This window comes from Heptranchias perlo, chromosome 22 (assembly GCF_035084215.1).
Source record: "Heptranchias perlo isolate sHepPer1 chromosome 22, sHepPer1.hap1, whole genome shotgun sequence".
In the NCBI taxonomy this organism is placed as follows: domain Eukaryota; kingdom Metazoa; phylum Chordata; class Chondrichthyes; order Hexanchiformes; family Hexanchidae; genus Heptranchias; species Heptranchias perlo.
The window spans coordinates 33,385,817-33,407,322 of NC_090346.1; the positions used below are offsets into that span (position 1 = coordinate 33,385,817).

Consider the following 21,506-nt stretch of genomic DNA (forward strand, 5'->3'; position numbering starts at 1 on the left):
TAAAGGTCTCAATGGATGAAATGCCTTTCTTCATCAGTATCTAGCACTTAATCTTGTGAAATTTCATTATTAAAAAAATCAGTGTAGCTTGATCGTAGTAGCAAATATATGTGATTGCAGTATTACCTCTCGGACAAGCACAATGCAGCTTCCCAGCAGCTAACCTGATGATTTTGGGCTGAGTGTAACAGGATTCCAATTTCTGTACAGGGCTGAATTTTGCCTTTGGTCTTTGTAGAAATGGGATTACTCACACAATGATGAATCTGCACCGGTTTTTACAACTGCACTTCCAGGCCACCAGCAAGATTCAAATGGTCAGCTATAGCCCACAATACTGAGCATTAGAAAAGTACACAATTATCAATATTTTATACAGTTCACAAATGGAAAGGAATCACTGCTCAGAGAGATGAAACCTTCATGTACAACATGTTGAGCAAATCTTGCTGCAGCAGAATTCTGCAGTAAGAAAAATAATAGAAAATTTACTTAAATTAATATTTATACACCAAATATTAAGATGGAATAATCACAGCATGATTAAAAATGGACATTGATAAGACACATGGCTTAGTCAAATCTGACCTCGTAGTCTATTGTCAAGAACAATTTTAATTATACCTGCAGACAGTGTGCGAGAGGGGGAAAACTTTTATTTAGAATATTGTCAGTAAATTCATGTAATTCAGTTTTTGTTCCTTTAAAGACAAATTCATTAGAATTTATGGAAGCTATTTATTAAAACATTTTAGGGATTTAATTTGCCATTGTTCTGTTGGCTCCATTAGAAAGATTTCCTTGATAATCGTGTTAAGTTGCTCTACGTCTCATCAATTCTGGCTCTCCAGGAGTTTATGGAAATATATTAAAGAAGGCTGTATCGAAATGGTACATCAGCCATTTCCAGTAATTACAATATAATAAAAGTGAACATGAAAAGAATTACATAATGCAAAAAGGTGCCCACTGGCTGGGAGCGTTTCTTGGCTGTATTGCAATCTCAGGATAAGACGATGCTCATAAATCTCCTGAGCATCAGTCTGAGTGTTAGATGTTAATACTTTAGCTTTGAAATTCTGATTGGGGCTAAGGTACAATCCCAGAGGATCTCTGGATCGGGGGCCAGAAAATAGGTTGGAACCCAGTTCCTCAGAGATTCCACCTCGTGTTTTCTGTTCCGCCATTTTCCGAGGATGCATGGGTGAATCTTCTATCATAAGACAAGACCATAAGAGATAGGAGCAGGAGTAGGCCATTCGGCCGCTCGAGCCTGCTCTGCCATTCAATGAGATCATGGCTGATCTGATTTTTACCTCAACTCCACTTTTCTGCCTTTTCCCCACATCTTTTGACACCCTTGCTGATCAAAAATTTGTCCAACTCAGCCTTGAATGTATTCAATGACTCAGCCTCCACAGCTTTTTGGGGTGAAGAATTCCAAAGACTCACGACCCTCTGGGAGAAGAAATTCCTCTTCATTTCCATCTTAAAGGGGCAACCCCTTATTCTGAGACTATGCCCCCAAGTTTTAGATTCCCCCCATGAGGGGCAACATCTTCTCAGTATCTACCCTATCGAGCCCCCTCAGAATCTTGTATGTTTCAATGAGATCTCCTCTCATTCTTCTAAACTCCAATAAGTATAGACCCAACCTGTTCAATCTTTCCTCATAAGACAACCCTTCCATACCCAGAATCAACCTAGTGAACCTTCTCTGAACTGCCTCCAATGCAAGTATGTCCTTCTTTAAATAAGGGCCCCAGAACTGTACGCAGTACTCCAGGTGTGATCTTACCAGCACCCTGTACAGTTGTACCATGACTTTCCTGCTTTTATACTCCATCCCCTTAGAAATAAAGGCCAATATTCCCTTTGCCTTCCGGATTACCTGCTGCACCTGTATGTTGGCTTCTTGTGTTTCATGTACAAGGACACCCAGGTCCCTCTGTACCGCAGCATTTTGTAGTATTTCTCCATTCAAATTATATTTTGCTTTTTTATTTTTCCTCCCTAAGTGAATGACTTCACATTTTCCCACATTATTTTCCATCTGCCAAATTTTTGCCCATTCGCTTAACCTGTCAATATCCCTTTGCAAACACTTTGTGTCCTCATCGCAACTTGCTTTTCCACCTATCTTTGTATCAACAGCAAATTTGGCCACAAGACACTCTGTTCCTTCATCTAAGTCATTGATATATGTTGTAAATAGTTGAGGCCCCAGCACTGAGCCCTGCGGCACCTACCTTTGTCAAGAGGCGCTTCTGGCGGAGGTCCCATGGTACCCCAGGAATTCCACCCTTTACGCTCTCCATTAATCTCAGCTAAACTCAAGCCAGCTGAGAGTTGCTGTGAGTTCTGCCAAGGCCTGCCAAAAAATCCCTAAACCTTTACTAGGGAAAGGAAATCAATCTGGGAGTAGATCGATTACTTTTTCCAAAGAAGACAGCTTGTTCCATTAGAAGCTGAACCAAAAAGAGATGTTTCTTCAGGGTCTCCACTCTGCCATCAAAAGTGGCATGGAGCCACTCCAACATTCTGCGGCAATTCCGACCAATGCCATTGATGTGCTTTTGCAGGCATAGGCAGTCTAACGGCCATGTAGATAGCTCAATGTCCACAGTTTCTAAACAATTTTACAACACCAAGTTATAGTCCAGCAATTTTATTTTAAATTTACAAGCTTTCGGAGGCTTCCTCCTTCCTCAGGTGAACGTTGTTGGAACAGTTTCTAGCCTGGGCCTAGGGTGGGTGGGGAGGTTCGCTCTGCTACCACTACCATGAACTTAGGGTCCCTTGAGTGGAATCCAGCCTTATAACCTATTCTCAGCCATCTGCTGTTCTCTGTATAATGTGTAATTATGCAGTCTTTCTGTTGAAAGTAGAGATGAAAAGCAGGTTGCTCCATGCTTTAATGAGTTCCATGCTTCCTATTCCAGCACAGGGTGACGCGAATCACACAAATGACACAATGCAGCCATCAGTGCCCCAGCAGGGAACAACTGTGACTGCATGCTGCACCCGTCAGTCCTACAACTAGTTTTAAACTAAGGTAAGTGAGGTAAAATAAGGTACGGTTGAAGAGAACGGTTATGAAAAGGCTTTTAAAAGCAGGGTAAGAGGTATCGAAGGAGAATGATTGGGCAGAAAGGTCAAAAGGGTAAGAGCATAGTGGCTGAACAAGCAGCCACCAATGATGGAACTGGAGAGCGGCAGGAGACAAGCTAAGTGTTAGAATAGCAGAGGGTTCATGTGGAGACATAAGACAGGAGGATATCAGCAAGATGACGTGGGGCCATGGATAGATTTGAAAGCGAGGTCAAGAATGTTGAAGTCAATCAGCTGTTACACAGGGTGCCTGCTGGAATGATGGGAGTGTGGGACTTGGTGTGGATGAAGCCACAGACTACAGTATTTTGAATGAGGTGGGTAATGTTGCAGAGATGGTAGAAAGTGATCTTGGTTACATTACAGAGTTGGAGAAGAAGCTGAGTTTGGGGTCGAGTAGTACACTAAGCTTCTGCACATCCCGACTCAGCCTGATGTGGCAACCGACTGGTTGATGAAGTCAAGGCCACATAGCTGCTGACAGGAAGCAAAAACAGCTGGCTTCAGGTTTGCTGACATTGAGCTGGAAGAAATTTTGGCTCATCCAGGATGGACAGGCAGTCAAGAGTGCACAGCAATAGCCTTTGGATCAACAGAGGAGCAGAGAAGTAAAGCTGGGTGTTGTCAGAATCCATGTGGAAGCTGACCCCATGCTTCCGAATGCCTTAGCCCGGCAATAGGTGTTTATTAAACATGCAAGGTTAAAGTGACATTCTGTACGCCTTAAGACAAGAGTTGCAGTAGAATCTCCAGGACATTTTATTTTTAGATAAAGGATTAAATAATTACTTTTCAATTTTAAAAGCTGATTTTTTAAAAATTGCCATTCAAAACCTTCTTTGTAATAATACTAGATTTTCTGACCATTTGCAGTAATGGTTGGATATCTATCAATATTTCTCTTATCATGGGTGAAGTTTTTCCTGGCTGCTGTTTGCAAATAAAGGTGCACGGCATCCATCTTACAATCCTATTGCCTTCCATTAGTGAGGCAGGAAATCAGGTCAGGTAACTGAAGCTTCTTTACTAGTCCCTACAGGTCCATGGGAAGATGATCTGCCTGGATACACATTGTTTTTGAAAAAGGATTGTAGTTGCAAGCTTTGTTGAGTGCAGTGTTTTCATACAGAATTTTAAAATGGAATATGCTTTCTCATGGGAAACACTGTTTAAATATAAAATCCAATAAGATAATCTCTTTATTGGAAAACATTTTGTTAAACATTAGTAGTTATCTCAAAATGAGGACTGCAATTCACTTTGTTCAATCAATTGACATTTGAAATATTTGTCCAAATATATCCCCGATTGCTGAGTTTCATATGCATCAATGTATCTTCACTGGGTCAAATTCATGCAGCAGATTACTCTGTCAACATACAAACATCAAAGGGCTTTAAAATAAGACACCTTAATCCCCCAAAACACATCAAATACCTGGAAATAAATCTGAATCTGAATTCTCTTCTGAAAGATTGAAATAGCATACATATAAAACAATGGCTAGCACGGATGAAGCCTTATTGAGGGATTTGATGGAGACCAAAGTTGAGCAGTTTATTTTAAGCAGTGTAGCAGGATCATCAAACATCATGCTCTGCATAGCTTCCAGTTTGCATCCTATGCTGAAACACATTTGGATTATTAAACAAAATGCCATCCAATGGTAGACACAAGACAAGGCTTACCAGTGAGCTACAGATTAGTAGCTCTGGTTTCTTAAACCTTGCTTGAGGCAGTGTTTAAGAAGCTTCTGCTGCATTCAGGTTATTATGTGTAAAAATATCTTGAAAGGAAAGAAAATGTTTTATTTTGTGTGTTTTTTACTCAAAATATTAGAAACAGTTAAGTGAATCTTTACACTGCTGGCGTATCAAGTACTACTATAGTAACCATCTGCAGCAATGCTCAAGATCAGACTCGTAAAAAAGGAGAATTCTTTTGACATTGCAACTGATGAGTTATTGAGTTAAAAATAACACATTTTGAATCTTTAAGAATTGTCTATTTAACCTTCAACTTCATGATCAACTGAAAAAACATAGTTACAACCTTGACGGTCTCACCTATGTCTCAAACAATGAGTTCCTGAACCGTAGTACCTCCTGCTCAAGAAGTCACAGTTTGAGGTGCCAGTCTTGGCTCAGTGGTAGCACTCTTGCCTCAGATGGTTGTGGGTTCAAGTCCTGCTACAGCAACTTGAGCACAAAATCTAGACTGACATCTCAGTACAGCATTGAGGGAGCAGGGGAGTTCCCCCAGTGTCCTGGCCAATATTTATTCCTCAATCAACACCACTAAATCAGATTGTCTGGTCACTATCTCATTGCCGTTTGTGGGACCTTGCGGTTCCCAAATTTGCTGCCATCTTTCCCTACATTACGACAGTGATTACATTTCAAAAGTACTTAAATAGCTGTAAAGTGCCTCCTGAGGTCATGATAGGTGTTATATAAATGCAAGTTCTTTTGTACATAGTATTTGCACGTCCCACCCTCCTGCTCTTTCCCCATAGCCCTGCAAAATTTTCCTTTTCAAGTATATATCCAATTTCCTTTTGAAAGTAACTGTTGACGCTGCTTCCACCGCCCTTTCAGGCAGTGCATTCCAGATCATAACAGCTCGTTGCATAAAAAAAATGTTTCCTCATTAGAGTAGACAGGGCTGATGGCCGGCGCGGACACGATGGGCCGAAGGGCCTCTATCCGTGCTGTATGACTCTATCTCCCCTCTGGTTCTTTTACCAATTACCTTAAATCTATGTCCTTTAGTTACTGACCCTTCTGCCAGTGGAAACAGTTTCTCCTTGTTTACTTAATCAAAACCCTTTATAATTTTGAACACCTCTATTAAATCTCCCCTTAACCTTCTCTGCTCTAAGGAGAACAATCCCAGCTTCTCTAGTCTTTCCACATAACTGAAGTCTTTCATCCCTGGTATCATTCTAATAAATCTTCTCTGCACCCTCTCCAAGACCTTGACATCCTTCCTAAAGTGTGATGTCCAGAATTGGACACAATACTTTGGCTGAGACCTAACCAGTGATTTATAAAGGCTTGGCATAACTTCCTTGCTTTTGTACTCTATGCCTCTATTTATAAAGCCCAGAATCCCCTACATTATTTTAACAGCCTTCTCAACTTGTTCTGCTACCTTCAAAGATTTGTGTATGTGAACCCACAGGTCTCTCTGTTCCTTCACCCCCTTTAAAACTGTATCATTTAGTTTATATTGCCTCTCCTCATTCTTCCTTCCAAAACGCATCACTTCACACTTCTCGAAATTTCATCTGCCATGTGTCTGCTCATTTCACAAGTCTGTCTACGTCTTCCTGAAATCTGCTACTATCTTCCTCACTGATTCACTACATTTCCAAGTATCGTGTCATCTGCAAATGTTGAAATTATACCCTCTATACCCAAATCCAGGTTGATATATTAATATACATCAAAAAGAGGAGTGGTCCTAATACTGACCTCTGGGGAACACCACTGTATATTTCCCTCCAGTCTGAAAAACAACAGTTCACCACTACTCTCTGCTTTCTGTCTCTTAGCCAATTTCATATCCATGCAGCCACTGCCCCTTTAATCCCATGGGCTTCAATTCTGCTAACAAGTCTATGTCGCACTTTATCAAACGCCTTTTGAAATCCATATACACATCAACTACCTCATCAGCCCTCTCTGTAACTTCATCAAAGGACTCAATCAAATTTGTCAGACATGATTTGCCTTTAATAAATCCAGGCTAGCTGTCATTTATTAACCCATGTTTTTCCTGGATTATTGGGGGTAATTTCAATCCACCAGGACGGGCGGGAGGAGACAGGAGGAGGGGGGGGGGGGGTTAAAAAAAAATTTAAAAATCAGAAACCTGACCCCAACAACGGGTCCGTCCTTAAAATATTTTAGAGGCTGCTTGCCTTGAATTTAACCTGTGTTTCCCATTTAACTCCTGGGGGGCCAGGTTTTCAGAGCTTCGGGAAACCCAGCAACCAAAGGGAGGCGAAAACGGCTGAATGGAACAGGTGAGTGCCGTTGCAGGACCACTTGTGGGCCAGGAGGAGCAGCAGTGCTTCCCCCCAATTCATCAAGCTTACCATCCATCCCCGCGATCGGACTCCCTCGATTGGTCGCCCACGCCCCCCCCCCCCCCACCACCATCGGACCGCCAATATCCAACCCCCACCACCCCCCCCCATGCCCATGTCCAACTCTCACCCCTCCCCAATTTCCTCCTGACATCAGACCCTCCTGCCTGATCTCCACTGCCCGGCCTGCAATCTTCTCCCCGCCACCCCTCCCTGCCCCCACCTTTTAAGTGCCTCTTTATTTATTTTTATCCTGTCCAATTTTTCTATCCCCTTCGCCTTTACTGTGACATTGGCAGCATTCTCTTCTTTTGTGAAGACAGATGCAAAGTATTCATTCAGTAACTCAGCTATGCTCTCTGCCTCCACAAGAAGATTTCCTTTTTGGTCTCAAAACCCTTCCTTTGACTATCCTTTTACTCTTTATAGGTTTATAAAAGAATTTAGTGTTCCCTTTTATATTAGCCGCTAATCTTTTCTCACACACTCTCTTTGCCCCTCTTATTTCCTTTTTCAGTTCTCCTCCGCACTTTCTGCGTTCTGCTCGATTCTCTACTGTATTATCAACCTGACATTTATGATAAGCTTCCTTTTTTTGTTTCATTTTAATCTCAATATCTTTTGTCACCCTGGGAGTTCTAGCTTTTGATGCCCTTCCTTTCTCTCTCATAGGAATGTTTTTAGCCTGTACCCGAACTATCTCCTCCTTAAAGGCCTTCCATTGCTCATTTACTGTTTTACCCGCCAATCTTTGTTTCCAATCCACCTGAGAAAGTTCCTCACAGGACTGCATGGACTGTTTGGAGGGATTCTCTGGGCCTTGAAGACATTTGAAATAACTAATTAACGTGTTGCTTTATGGGGGGGGAAAAGGAGAACCCAACTATTTAGGGCATTCCCCAATTCTTAGGAAATGAAAGAAAGGGCAAGAAAGAGGATGGATGCCTCGAGCACAAACTGAACTGTTCAACCCATCATTAACAAAAAAAAAATACAAATCCATAGAAATGTGAGCCCTAATGTGAAAACTCATTGAGCAATCATATTCAGTCCATTCTATCTCTCCCCATTCCCCTCACCTAAACACCACTAAAATCACCCTTCCACCCTCACAGTTTTGATTGTCCCCTACACCTCACCCACTTACAGCAAGTCATGGCTTCAAATTCTCGGTCACCATACGTCCAGCTGATGTCTGTCTCCCTGCCCATTCCTACTTTTCTGTTTATCACTGTTGTTCTCTCCTTCCTGTCCTCATTCTCACAGTGTGACAGGGAGTACAATTGGGTATGGGTTAACCCAGCCTTTTTTGAACCAGGCTATTCCCTACAATGGTGGCAGCAGGTTGGAACAGTGCCATTACCATAATGCTCCGGTACTTGGAGAGATAAACCCATAGGGAGCAGTGAGAGGTAGGAACAGTAATGAAGCAGCTGGGAGGGAGGTTTGCAGCCGGTATGGATGTTTGCAACTGATGATTTTTGGCAGCAACAGAGATTACTGAAGATCAGTAACCAAGTCATAGACATTTGCAAATCTTCCATATTTAATATAATCTATGAAACATGCCCAAATGCTAAGCATCCATATATAATAAAAATATTATTTCCGTTGTGTCTAACACTGGTAGTGTGTGGAACATCTGATACTATAACTCATTACCGACAATTTGCTCCAATCAAAATTATCAATGCTGAATATTTTAATACAGTAAAACAGCAAAGAGATCCCTGATGTACCAAAAGGTTCCCCTCCTCAGCTACAGATGTGCTAAATGTCATCTTACCTCTGATTGGCTTCCATAATGTACGGAGGTCTTCAATTTACAGCCCAGCATTAAACAGCTGGAATAGTAAAGCTTTATTCCGTGCAGTAAAGCAGTTTAGATGTTTAACAAGCCCCTAAAAAAACACCTTTCGGTCAATCAACTGCACAGGGAAGTATCACTGTCACACAATAAGCAGGCTTCATATACTGCAAATTCACAGACTTTGGCATGACATCGAGGATTTCATGTGTTAGTGAGTCTGATTTGTTAACCACAGGCTTAGCTTAGTCTTAAATGACAATGACAGACAGCTAAACCAAACTTTAATTAACCGATAGACAGTAAATCTATCTGTCCCAAACCAACACTTTAATTCTGAACCTTGAATCACAAATCCCAATTTAAAACATGATTTCTACAAGGTTTGGTGCTTAAAAGTCACAAGGCAATGACTCTGAGAGATTAAACAATGCCTTGACACATAAAAAAGATATTAAAAGTTATAGTGTTGAAAAATGAGCTAAAAGCTACTTATCACTGGATCATTGCTTAGATAATACCTACATTATCATTGAACATAAAGGCATTGTAAAACTCCCATTTATATATACCTGCAGTATGGTGTTGAATGTTCAATCCAGATTATAATTACCCCCTCTAAGCCTTTTCTTGTATCTTTCATTTGTTTAATTTCTTTCAATGTTTTCCCTATTTAAATGCAAATAATGTAATACGTTTCCATTTGTAAAATGATAATTTCATGATTTAATGGCATTTGTTATATGGTTCAGAGCTTTATCAGACCAGCAACTGGTTTAGGACGTGCCTCACATTGTGCTAATACAATCCCTACTAAGGTAAAGCTTTAGGTGCGGTGACATTTCTGGTACAGTGAAGCTTCCTGTAGTACGCACACACCTTATTATTCATTAAAAGCATTACTCTCAATCTGTTCCATACTCAAAATGGATTTCCTTAAAGATGGTTTAAAAGGTAAGTGAACCTTCCATAGTAAACCTGCTCATGATAAGTTGGAGGATACTCTGTTTTATAATGACAGGAGTACTATACCATGTAATGCACAATGTGGAACTGTGTGTAATCTCGCCTGTTCCTCTAAGGTTACAGGGCTAGTTCCTCTTGGACACAATCTCAGACAATCAGAGTGCAATCATTTGTGTGTAGACTGGGAGCTGCAGGAAATGACTGGGTCTCTTTCTCTTTTTTACATTATTTTTTAAAGATTGTTTTGCATCTGTAACAAAGTTTGACACTTTGAAGTGTGATGGATTTGGCACTGCCTACCGTGATCGTGGTTATGCTGTTCCTTCAGGGAGGTGCGGAGGTCTGGAAGTGGAGAATTGTGCACATTTCCAAATAATTTGGAAAGCAGTTTGTAAGAGTTTTGCCCACAGACTATGGAACAAGTATTCTGCTGGAAGTTGGGGCAGGTGCTACTTGCATTCCCCTCCAATGGACCAGGTGCTGGCTGCGTAGTCACTTGTCTGCAGACTTATTCCTGCACCTAGGGCTCCCTAGGCAAGTATTGGCCACTAGTTTCGCATTTCACCTGATTGACCTCAATGGAAAGGAAAATCAAACAGGGTGTGTAATGCATGTCCGATCCCCAACGGCCAGTTTTCCGCCCGCACCCAAAGTGAAAATTATCTCCAAAGACTCTTAAGTAGTTTTTCAACCAAATAACCCCCAAATGAGTGTATATCTGTACTAATCTGATCTTATCATCACCCTCACAGGTTCGTTTATAAGATTATGAACAAAGAGTCACACGCAGTTGTGTGTCTTATGTGTTACTGTTGATCCTTATCAGGTCTTGACTTCAGATCTGTGTAATGTAAGTGTTCCTAGAGCAGTACTAAACATCAGCTAGTGCTAAACACCAGTGAACTAAATACCATGCAGCACTATGCATCAGCAGTACCACACCAGGCAGCAACATACGCCAGCAACTAAACACAAGGGGCTAGAAAGATCTGGCCTGTGGTAACATATAGTTGCCATTATATGGGTGCACAGGGAAGGTATTTGGGGAGGGGTCCAATTCCACAAAGTCTCTGTCTTTTTATTTTATAGTTTCTGAAATTCCTGCCGCTCCATGCTCATGTCAGAAGAGGTGGTAGGACTGGCAGGATGGCATCACCCCCCCCAGAAACCCCACCAGTTCCACCTCTTTTGCCCCTGGTAGAAATTATGCCAGGAGGACATCCTGGCAGAAGTATGGTCCACAGTCCCAGTTTCTGAATGGCAGAGTGACCAATTGCCTTTTGGAAAGTAACAATTGTCACTTAGTTCATGCTAAAAAAAACAGCATCAGAAATTTCTAAGTCTAAGTGTACTAAACATAGGCAGCATTAAAACTAGGAGGACTAAACATGGGCAGCATTAAAAACCAGCAGTACTAAACACACACAGCACTAACACCAGGAGTACTAAACACATGCAGCACTAAACACTAGAGCCCTGATTTTAACCTAACCCGCACTGCGGAAACAGAGTGGTTTCGGGTTGGACGTCCATTTTAGTTTTGGCAGCAGTCTGTCGGAAGGGCCACTTATTTTCATGGCCCAGGGCACTAAACACTATCAGTACTAAACAGCAGGCAGCACCATACACCGGAAAGTATTAAACTCTTCCAGCACTAAACAATGAGCAACACTAATCATCAAACAAAGAGACAATTCATTCGGAAAAGGCAACAAGAATAACAAGGACCTAACACTCTTCATTGAGATGGAAGTTTTTTTTCATTTTTCAATAACTTTACCTCATTGGATTAACTCAGCTGCACATCAAATTTTTATTGGCTTCAGAAGCACTTTGGTGCAGGTGATCTGTGATAGTGCATCAGCGGCCGGCAGAACAGTGTTTTAACATTAGTCACTAAAATGGAAACAGACCAACTCAACAGCAATCCGATTATCGGGCAGTTCTGAATTCCTGTCCTTTCAGCCATACACTCTCCTAGGGGGAGCTTTTCTTTGCACCAACAGTTCACATTGTTTGTTGGTGAGTTATGCAACTACTGGCAAAACAAACATTTCATTAAAATCAGAAAGGTCAAAAAAACAGTTTAAACTGACCGAGAACCTCTTTTCTACAATCAAATCCACAGAAAAACCTGAGCCCAAATTCCCAGCTGAATTGCTCTGCTGAACCACCATCACCATTGTGTAAGTGGGTCACAAGATTGCTCTGTGATCGAATGCTTTATTTTAACATGTTTCTCCTTTGAGCCAGCACCGCCAGCCAATCTACTCTGGGACAAGGCGGCACGGCGATTTCCATCACCCCTATCTGCCAGTGGGGCACCCCTGCAATGCCATAAATGCGCAGTGCCCATCCTCAATATGTAAATGATCCTGACTCTGGGAAATGGGTTAGGGTCAGGGGCACGAGCAAGGGGCAGATAGAAGTCCTGCCCTGCTGAAGATCTGCCCCCATTGTGGTTTACAGGAAATTTTCGGGTCCTGTTGTTACACACAGCTACAGGGATAGAAGAGGTCATTTCCTGAGTAGGCACTGGCAGCAGGGAGCCTTGCGTATATTGAAAATCACAGGTGCAATGCCCACATTTTTCTGGCATGCACTGGTGGCGAGTGAGAGGCTCCCCACAATCAGCATGTACTCAGAAAATTATCTGCATGAAAGAAAGAACAAACTTTTATTTTTGCAACATCTTTCACGCCCTCAGGATTTCCCAAAGCCAATGAGTTACTTTGGAAGAGATGCCATTATTGTCATGTAGACAAATGCAGCAATCAATCTGCGCACAGCAAGGTCCCACAAAAAAACAATGAAATATGTGTCCAGATAATTGGTTTAGTGATAAATGTTGCCAGGATGCCAGGGGAATTGCCCTGCCCTTCTTCAAATAGTGCCATAGAATCATTTATATCCACCTTAACAGGCGGACGGGCCTTGGTTTAATGTCTCATCTGAAAGATTTCGGGGTTATTTAAGGGATCCAGATGTAGCAAAACAGTATTGCATTTTACTGATCAAATAAGGAAAAAAAGAAAGAACATGCATTTATATATTCATGACCTCAGGACCTCCCAAAGTGACTCTCAGCCAGTCACAAGATTTTGAAGTGTAGTCACTGTTATAATGCAGGGAACATAGCAGCTAATTTGCACACAGCGAGATACCAAAAACAGCAATGGGATTAATAATCAGATTATCTGTTTGTGATGTTGGTTGAGGGATAAACATTAGCCAGGACATCGGGAGAACTTGACTACTCTTCTTTAAATAGTGTCATGGGATCATTTACATCCACCTGTGAGGCCCTCGATTTAACGTCTCATCTGAAAGACGGCACTTCCGACAGTGCAGCACTCCCTCAGTACTGCACCGAGGTGTCAGCACTGAAGTCTCTGGTACGGCATTTGAACACACCACGTTTGAGTCAGAAACAAGAGTGCCACCACTGAGCCAAGTCTGACACCACAATAATGACAACAAGCATCCAAGAATAAGATTCTAGGGCTGATTCCACAGTATCAGAGCAGCACTCACAGGGAACACTTCAGGTGAAGTCACGGATGCACAGCTGGTGGCTTCCAATGATGTGCTCTCTGGGAATGTGGAATGAGACCTCATTTTTACGGAAGAACAGGATGGGTCCTGCTAACGTATTATGTTAGTTCCTTTTCACTGGAGATTAAAATTGCTCGAGACCAACGGGGCTTCAAATTCAACCTTAAAATTCGCTGCTTTGGTACATGCAATAATAAGATGGAATATGAAATGATCGCTGCATCCAGCCTGCAGCATTTGTCTTGAACTCCTGGAAGATTATTAATTTCAGAGTATTTGATGTTGGGGTTAAAATGGGATGACTTTCAGATTTTACACTTGAATAGGGAACTGAAGTCATTACAACAGGAGATGAGTAGTGAGGGCCCCTGTTCCAGCACAGAAGCTGCTGAGTCGTTCACTGCTGCTATTAGTGGAAGGTTCAGGAGCAGCAACTTTTTATATTTTTGTTCCACTTTTTTCTGTCGACAGTTAAGAATTATTAATTCATTGTTAGATGATTACTGCCTCGGTTCTGCGTCTTTTTGGTGACCGAATGAATTTGGAATTTATTTTCAGACAGTTAATTGTCAGTTCTACTTTTTTCCTTTTGACTCCAGGAGTTTGAAATGCGTTTTTCAATCGAAGAGGTGCTGCTAACAATGGTCATTAATAAATCCAGGTTTGATCAAACACAGTGACCTGTTTTGTACTGGAACAGGGGACAGGATGCTAATTAAAGAATCAGGTGTTTTTACTATCTCAGGGTTTCCATCTCATCACTAAAGAAACATTCAACAGAGACATTAATAACCAGGGCAATTTTCAAATTAATTCTTAGTATATAGCGCTCTTCTGAACTTCCATGTAGTATCAAATATAATCTCTGTTCCATTCAGTAATACAGGCTTTATCACATCATCATGCCTGCTCTTTTGGTCAAACAAATTGTTTATGCCCATTAACTTATCTACTAACAGTATTTAAAATGATTGGGATCAACCTTACTAGCAGAGTCAATAATTACTTTTGTTTTATTATGTTTCACTGCTTAATGTCATAGATATAGTTATATGGCACAGGTTTAACAGCAAAATGGGAGTACCTTCACCACACGGACTGCAGCGGTTCAAGAGAGAAAGCATAATATATTATTCAACTATTAAAATGCAGCTGCGTGCAACTTGGTTTCTTTAATGCCACAAGGTGTAACTGCAATACTTTCCCAAGGTCAGTTAGGGGCTAATTAGTCTCAGGCAGGCATCAAGTCAAATAGAGATCAGACACACTTCCTTTCTTCTTTCTCCTGAAGTAAACTAGAAGCCATTTTCTTTTGCTGAGAGACTTCTTTTGTAGATTGAAAATGACTAGCTTTCTTCTCTTTATTCCACTTTTTTTGTAAAAAAAAAGGAGTGATACAGAAATTTGCATGTGTGACACCTGAAGTATGATGGAGATGTATCAAAAATTTTAGATAGATAGATAGATAAGATAAACTAACACGTAGATTTTTATCAGAGCTCCTTACCCTCCAATGGACATAAGCGAGGCACCTTTTCCGGCATTAACTTTCCATCTTTATGAAGGCAATAGAGCTCAGCAATCTCCTGTCGGCAATGCTTGCTTTTAGCCCTGGAGAGGGCTGACAGTGCTTCCTTGCCTGATATTTCACATCTGGGAGCCTGTTCATAGTGAATTTCTTGAGAACCTTTTCCAATTCCCCCACCCTTGTAGTGACTCCCAGTCTTGTAGTTTGGTTGTAAATTGCTGGCATTTTTGACCTTATAGTTCCCATACTGCAGAACTTCATTGGCGTTCTTGCCCAACAATGAATGGTCCTTGACTTTGCCCACCTGCTCGTACTTGGCCTTCTGCACAATTGTGGTTTTACTTTTCACTTCCGACTGCAACTTTTGCCTTTGAGTTCTTGGTCCAAAATTACTATTGTCAATATTTTCAAAGTCTTTCGGGACAGAGTTTTCATTATTACTGTCGATCCGATTTTTCTCCTTTGGCTTGTGAGAAAGAAGCACGTCCTGGAAGAGAGACACAGAAACCAGGTTGTCAATATTAGAAAGTCAATCAGTTAACAAATTTGACAAGTTGAGTGGCTAAAAAACAAACTTCACTTTCAAGCTTTGACATTCAGGGGCAGATCTTCCTGTTATTGTGCTTGGGCATATTAGATGGCCAAGACACAGCACATGGGGGAAAATCGGGTGGAGAGAATTTCACGTTGATAATGAAGCCCACCCAGTTTCCAGTCCATTTAAATTATGGACAGAAATTCAGATAGGTTCTGTTACAGGGGTACGATCCACTATGCTCCATTTTTTCTATGGACTGTGCCTAGCTGATCCAATATGCCCAAGCACAACAGGTAAGTCTCCCCCTCAGTGTTGCCTCACTACACAAGCCCCTCACTATAATTTTCTGAAATATATCCAATATTGGCTGATGAAGAATGTGTAAAATCAAGTCCTCTGTAATACATGGTTTGTATGCCTCTCCTTGTACACAGGGCCTAATTAACTTTAGCTATTAATGCAATAAACTACACTAACGGAGCTGAATTTCATGATACCACAGGAGACGCTCTGCACAAAACATTTAATCCCAGGCTGCCTCTGCACTGCACTAACGAAAAAAGAGAGGCATAGGTGCTGAAAAGTATACAGGTTTACTGCATTTATGATTATGAGGAATCAGTACAATAAATTTTCAGTTTAACCAAATGTATTATGTAAAAAATCAGCCTGTTAAAAATGATCACCCCCTTCCATCCAACCAGCTTATCATTGTAAATTCCAGCTTCAGTAAAACCAGCTCGGCTGTGCTGTGATCTGGCAACTGAGGGGAGTTGTGCTTGGCTACACAGAACATGACTGTGCAGGGCTCCATGCAGAAATCCAATACAGGATCTCTTGTGTGTCCATGTTCACAGAAAATATCAAAGCAAAAACCCAGCATTAAAAGAAATTTCATTCACTTTGATACTGCCTACAAACCCAGACAGGCACAGACATAATACTTTTGACACCGATTTACACAATGTAATACTTTTACAGCCATTTCAGTCAATCAATTTTAAATGGCTAATTAATTATTTCTCTGTCCTTAGAATCTTGAAAGACACTAATCGATCAGAATGTCATCAAACCAGCCATTGTGAGCATGGCAACGTATTGTATATCTGACTTGGTCATTTAGACCTGTTCTGCCCAAGCTTGGAAGAATTGTAATGAATATAAACTGAAATGTATTTTACACTTTCTTTCTCACCAGGGTGAAAGATATATGGCGAGTCATTCAACACCACGTTTATTCATTATTGTAATATATACTTTTAACCAGGAAGATATGCCATTTTCATGATGGTTTTTAATGTATCGTCATGGTCAATTAATCATTTTAATACATAAGATCTGGTTGCCAACAAATTTAATTTAAAAGAATTCAGTTGGAAATACCCGACTTTGCTATGCTGTACAAACTCCGCACTGGACTTCTAATGGGCCTCATCAGTTCAGCACAGGGTTTTTTGGTACATTCAGTTAAGAACATAAGAACTAGGAGAATGAGTAGGCCATATGGCCCCTCGAGCCTGTTCGCCATTCAATAAGATCATGGCTGATCTTCGATCTCAATTCCACTTTCCCGCCCGATCCCCATATCCCTTGATTCCCTTAGAGTCCAAAAATCTATCATTCTCAGCCTTGAATATACTCAATGACTCAGCAGCCACATCCCTCTGGGGTAGAGAATTCCAAATATTCATGAGCCTCTGACTGAAGAAATTCCTCTTCATCTCAGTTCTAAACATCCAACCCCTTATCCTGAGACTATGTCCCTTAGTTCTAGACTGTCCAGCCAAGGGAAACATCCTCTCAGCATCTACCCTGTCAAGCCCTCTTAGAATTTTATATGTTTCAATGAGATCACCTCTCATTCTTCTGAACTCGAGAGTATAGACCCATTCTACTCAATCTCTCCTCATAGGACAACCCTCTCACCCCTGGAATCAATCTAGTGAACCTTCGTTGCACCGCCCTAAGGCAAATATATCCTTCCTTAGGTAAAGAGACCAAAACTGTGCACAATACTTCAGGTGCGGTCTCACCAAAGTCCTGTACAGTTGCAGCAAGACTTCCTTACTCTTGTACTCCAATCCCGTTGCAATAAAAGGCCAACATACCATTTGCCTTCCTAACCGCTTGATGAACCTGTGTGTTAACTTTCTGTGTTTCGTGTCCAAGGACATCCAAATCTCTCTGAACACCAACATTTAATAGTTTATCACCATTTTAAAAATATCCTGTTTTTCTATTATTCCTACCAAAGTGAATAACCTCACATCTCCTCACATTATATTCCATCTGCCACCTTCTTGCCCATTCACCTAACCTGTCTATATCCCTTTGCAGACTCTTTGCGTCCTCCTCACGGGTTACTTTCCCAACCAGCTTTGTATCGTCAGCAAACTTGGATACATTACACTCGGTCCCTTCATCTAAGTCATTAATATACATTGTAAATATAGACCTAATAGTTCCCGGAACAGCCTGCCTCGTGCTGTGCTGTTCTTTTGGCTCCTGAGGGAAGTCTGTCCTGTGGCAGTTCTTGTAACTGTGGTAGCACAGTATCTTCCAAGGAGATTTAAATCATTTTTATTAAAGCTGCAACAAAGATAATAAAGTTGCACGTTCAATTATGTAATTGTGTGGTTAACTGTGAAGAAAGCGGTACATGACTCCAGGAGGTCATAGGTTAGTAAACTGGGCAAATAGATGTTGGATGAAATTTAAGGCAGGGAAATGTAAGATGACACATTTTTGGAGGAAAAATAAGAAGAGGATAGATACACTAAATGGTGAAAGTTTAAAAAGAGTAGAGAGATATATACAGATCTTTAAAAGTCAGAGGACAAATTGACATAGCTGCAAAAAAAATGCATATGGGATCCTTGGTTTTATAAATAAAGAATTGATAGACTTGCATTTATATAGCACCTTTCACGACCTCAGGACATCCCAAAGTGTTTTACAGCCAATGAAGTACTTTTTTTTTAGTGTAGACACTGTTGTAATGTAGGAAATGTGGCAGCCAAATTGCGCACAGCAAGCTCCCACAAACAGCAATGTGATAATGACCAGATAATTTTTTTTAAAGTGATGTTTATTGATAGATAAATATTGGCCAAGACAATAGGGATAAAGAGTAAGAAATCAAAGAAGTAATGGTAAACTTATGAAAATCATTGGTACGGCTACAGTTAAAATATTGTGTCCAGTTTTGGGCATCATACTTTTGGAAGGATGTCAAGGCTTTACAGATGGTGTAAAAGAGATTTATTAGCATAGTACCGGAGCTTTAGTTATGAGGAGAAACTAGAGAAACTGGGGCTCTTTTCACCAGAGCAGAGAAGGGTAAAAGGAGGAGATCTGATAGTGTTCAGAATTATGAGGGGCTTTGATAATGTAAATATGGAAAAACTATTTCTATTGGTCAGTGAGTCAATAACTAGACTGCATAAATTTAAGAACGTCACCAAAACTACAAAGTGGGAAGATTAGAAGATTTTTTTTTAAACAGAGTTATTAGGAAATGAATGTCCCACCAGAAACAGTAGTGGAAGCAGGATCCAAAATAGCTTTAAAAAAATGTGGTTGAGTATTTGAAAAGGAAAATCTAGGCATATGGGGAAAGAGCAGGGAATGGGACTAAATGGATAGCTCTTTCAGACAGCTGACATTTGACGCAATGGGCCAAATTATCTCCAACTGTGCTGTAAAATTCTATGATCCTGTTTGTCACCGAGCCCTCCTGATTTATAAACAGAGAACGGAGCACAGACTTTAGAAGGAACCAAAATCCCTTTAAAATGGAGGTTGAATCTTGCAACATATCTGACTGAACCAGCAAAGAAAACAGCAGCTATTTCCTGCAGCTCATCATTGCTGGCAGATTATCTGCCTCGAATTATCTCCAATTTTTAAAATATCGAGCGTGCTATTCTCATGGCTGAGGGGAGAAATCCCTTTAAATGGCATCTGAATGGTGAAAAAATGACCCAGTGATAGAAAAGAACAAACTTCAACCGAAACCAGCACAGGAACAGCTGGCCTTCTAATACCCTTTTACTCCAGCGATGACTGTAAACTTCAACTTGCAGCAGCAGTACAGAATCAAAACGTTAGTTCTGTATTGTTACTATGACTTAAAAATCATAGCTGGAGTGAAGGTCAATCAAAAGGTAGAAAACTGCAGTTTGCAACAGCCATACTATTCAATGCCTCTAGGATTCATATGGTTGAGTTTCAAATCTCAATCAAAATCTCTAGGGAATGAGAAAAGAGCCAGACCTGGTACTCTAGACTTAATCCATACTGCCAGAACAGAAGACACCAAACTGATTGGGAATCTATATTATCTAAATTTTATAAAAGCTGAACACATCTGGGTCATGGTTATTACCAATGGTTTTGAAGAATGAAGGTAATTTGACTTTGTCTGATCAGCAACAATAATCTGAGCCTTAGTGACCTCATTTATAAAATGAAAGAAAAGGCTTAGTCAAGTCAGAGGCTAAAGAGAGTGCTCGATGGGTCTCCAAATTCTCCAGCAAATCAGCAGCATAAGTTGGCGATTTTACCAACTGCTCTCTTTTGTTGCACCTCCAGTTCCCTCTACCCTTTTAAAAAAAATTGCTCTCGAGATGTGGGCGACGCTGGCAAGGCAGTATTTATTGCCTATCCCCAGTTGCCCTGAGGGCACTCAAGGTCAGTCACATCGTGAATCAAGCTCCTAACCACATCGCTGCAGTTGGCAGTTTAACAAGGCACCATTAGAAACAACGTCTCTTTCTGACCCATTGGTTTAGTGTGAACTTACCAATTGGCACATCCTTTGGCTTTGGTTTACTTAAGAATGCTGTGAGTTTAACTTTCCCAAATTTGCTTATTTACTGACATTTTGAAGTAACGTCGATGAATTTTACAAGTCAGCCTAATGTTGAGAACATTCAAAAGCCACCTCTGTGGAATAATCAGCTTTCCTTCCAAAACTAATATCATCATTAAACATTACAGTCTCAAACTAAAACAAGACAGACATTATCAAATGCAGCAGACCATTGCATTCCATTCTGTACACTCAGTCACATACAGTGGTAATATTTATGAGTCTTTAAATACATGTAAAGAAAATGGATGAAGTGAATTTTCTCACATAATGTGGTGGATGATGCATGCATTCCTTGTAATTGAAAGTGCTACTCCAGATCACAGTGGGGTGATGTACTGGATGAAATTCAGTATTTTCAGCCTGATACTATTCCCTCTTTCACCAAGTTCTGCAAAAGCTCATATTTTTATAAAGGAACAAGGTAGGTCAAACATGATAATTTAATAATGATGCAGAAGCCCTTCTTCACAAGGCTACAATTAGTAACTTAGGAGCAGTGGAATGGGGGAAATAATTCACCAAGTAACTTCCCAGATCCCAGAATCCTGTGTGCTGTCTAACTTCATTGGATTATTTTATATACCCTATCATTCCTAAGTCCGTAATGTTATTTATACTCTTTACTTATACGGTACTATAAATTAAATTTATTTTATTTTTACAATCAAGACTTCTGCTGCTTATAAGTAGTGTAAGTGACCTAAGCAAATGTGTCATATTTTACCATTTACTCAACTCTGCTTTATAACAGGCCAACCAAAATACCCATATTCAATTTTATTTCAGAAAAAAGTTCAAGCAAGAGAATATGATATTTTATAGCTGTTCTCAAATATGAAGGAGGAAAAAGGTAGTCAAATAATCACCAATCAAAACAGTACGAGCAGCAAACTACTCCTGATCAGGGATATTTTCCTCATTCTGTGAAATACCTGTAAATTAATGTTGCTAATAAAATAAAATGGAATGTATTGTTAATCTCACAATCCAACATTGAATTTGTTGTTAAATTTTGCAGCAATGTTACTTTAC

General features: G+C 40.6%; 1 protein-coding gene across 1 annotated transcript in view; it reads right to left on the reverse strand.

The window, feature by feature from the left end:
• Positions 1 to 21,506, reverse strand: part of xylt1 (xylosyltransferase I) — a 222,886-nt gene that overhangs the window by 104,528 nt on the left and 96,852 nt on the right. The window contains exon 2 of the mRNA XM_068003219.1: positions 15,040 to 15,547. Coding sequence (XP_067859320.1) covers positions 15,040 to 15,547 — 508 coding nt within the window. The remainder of the gene's footprint in view (positions 1 to 15,039; positions 15,548 to 21,506) is intronic.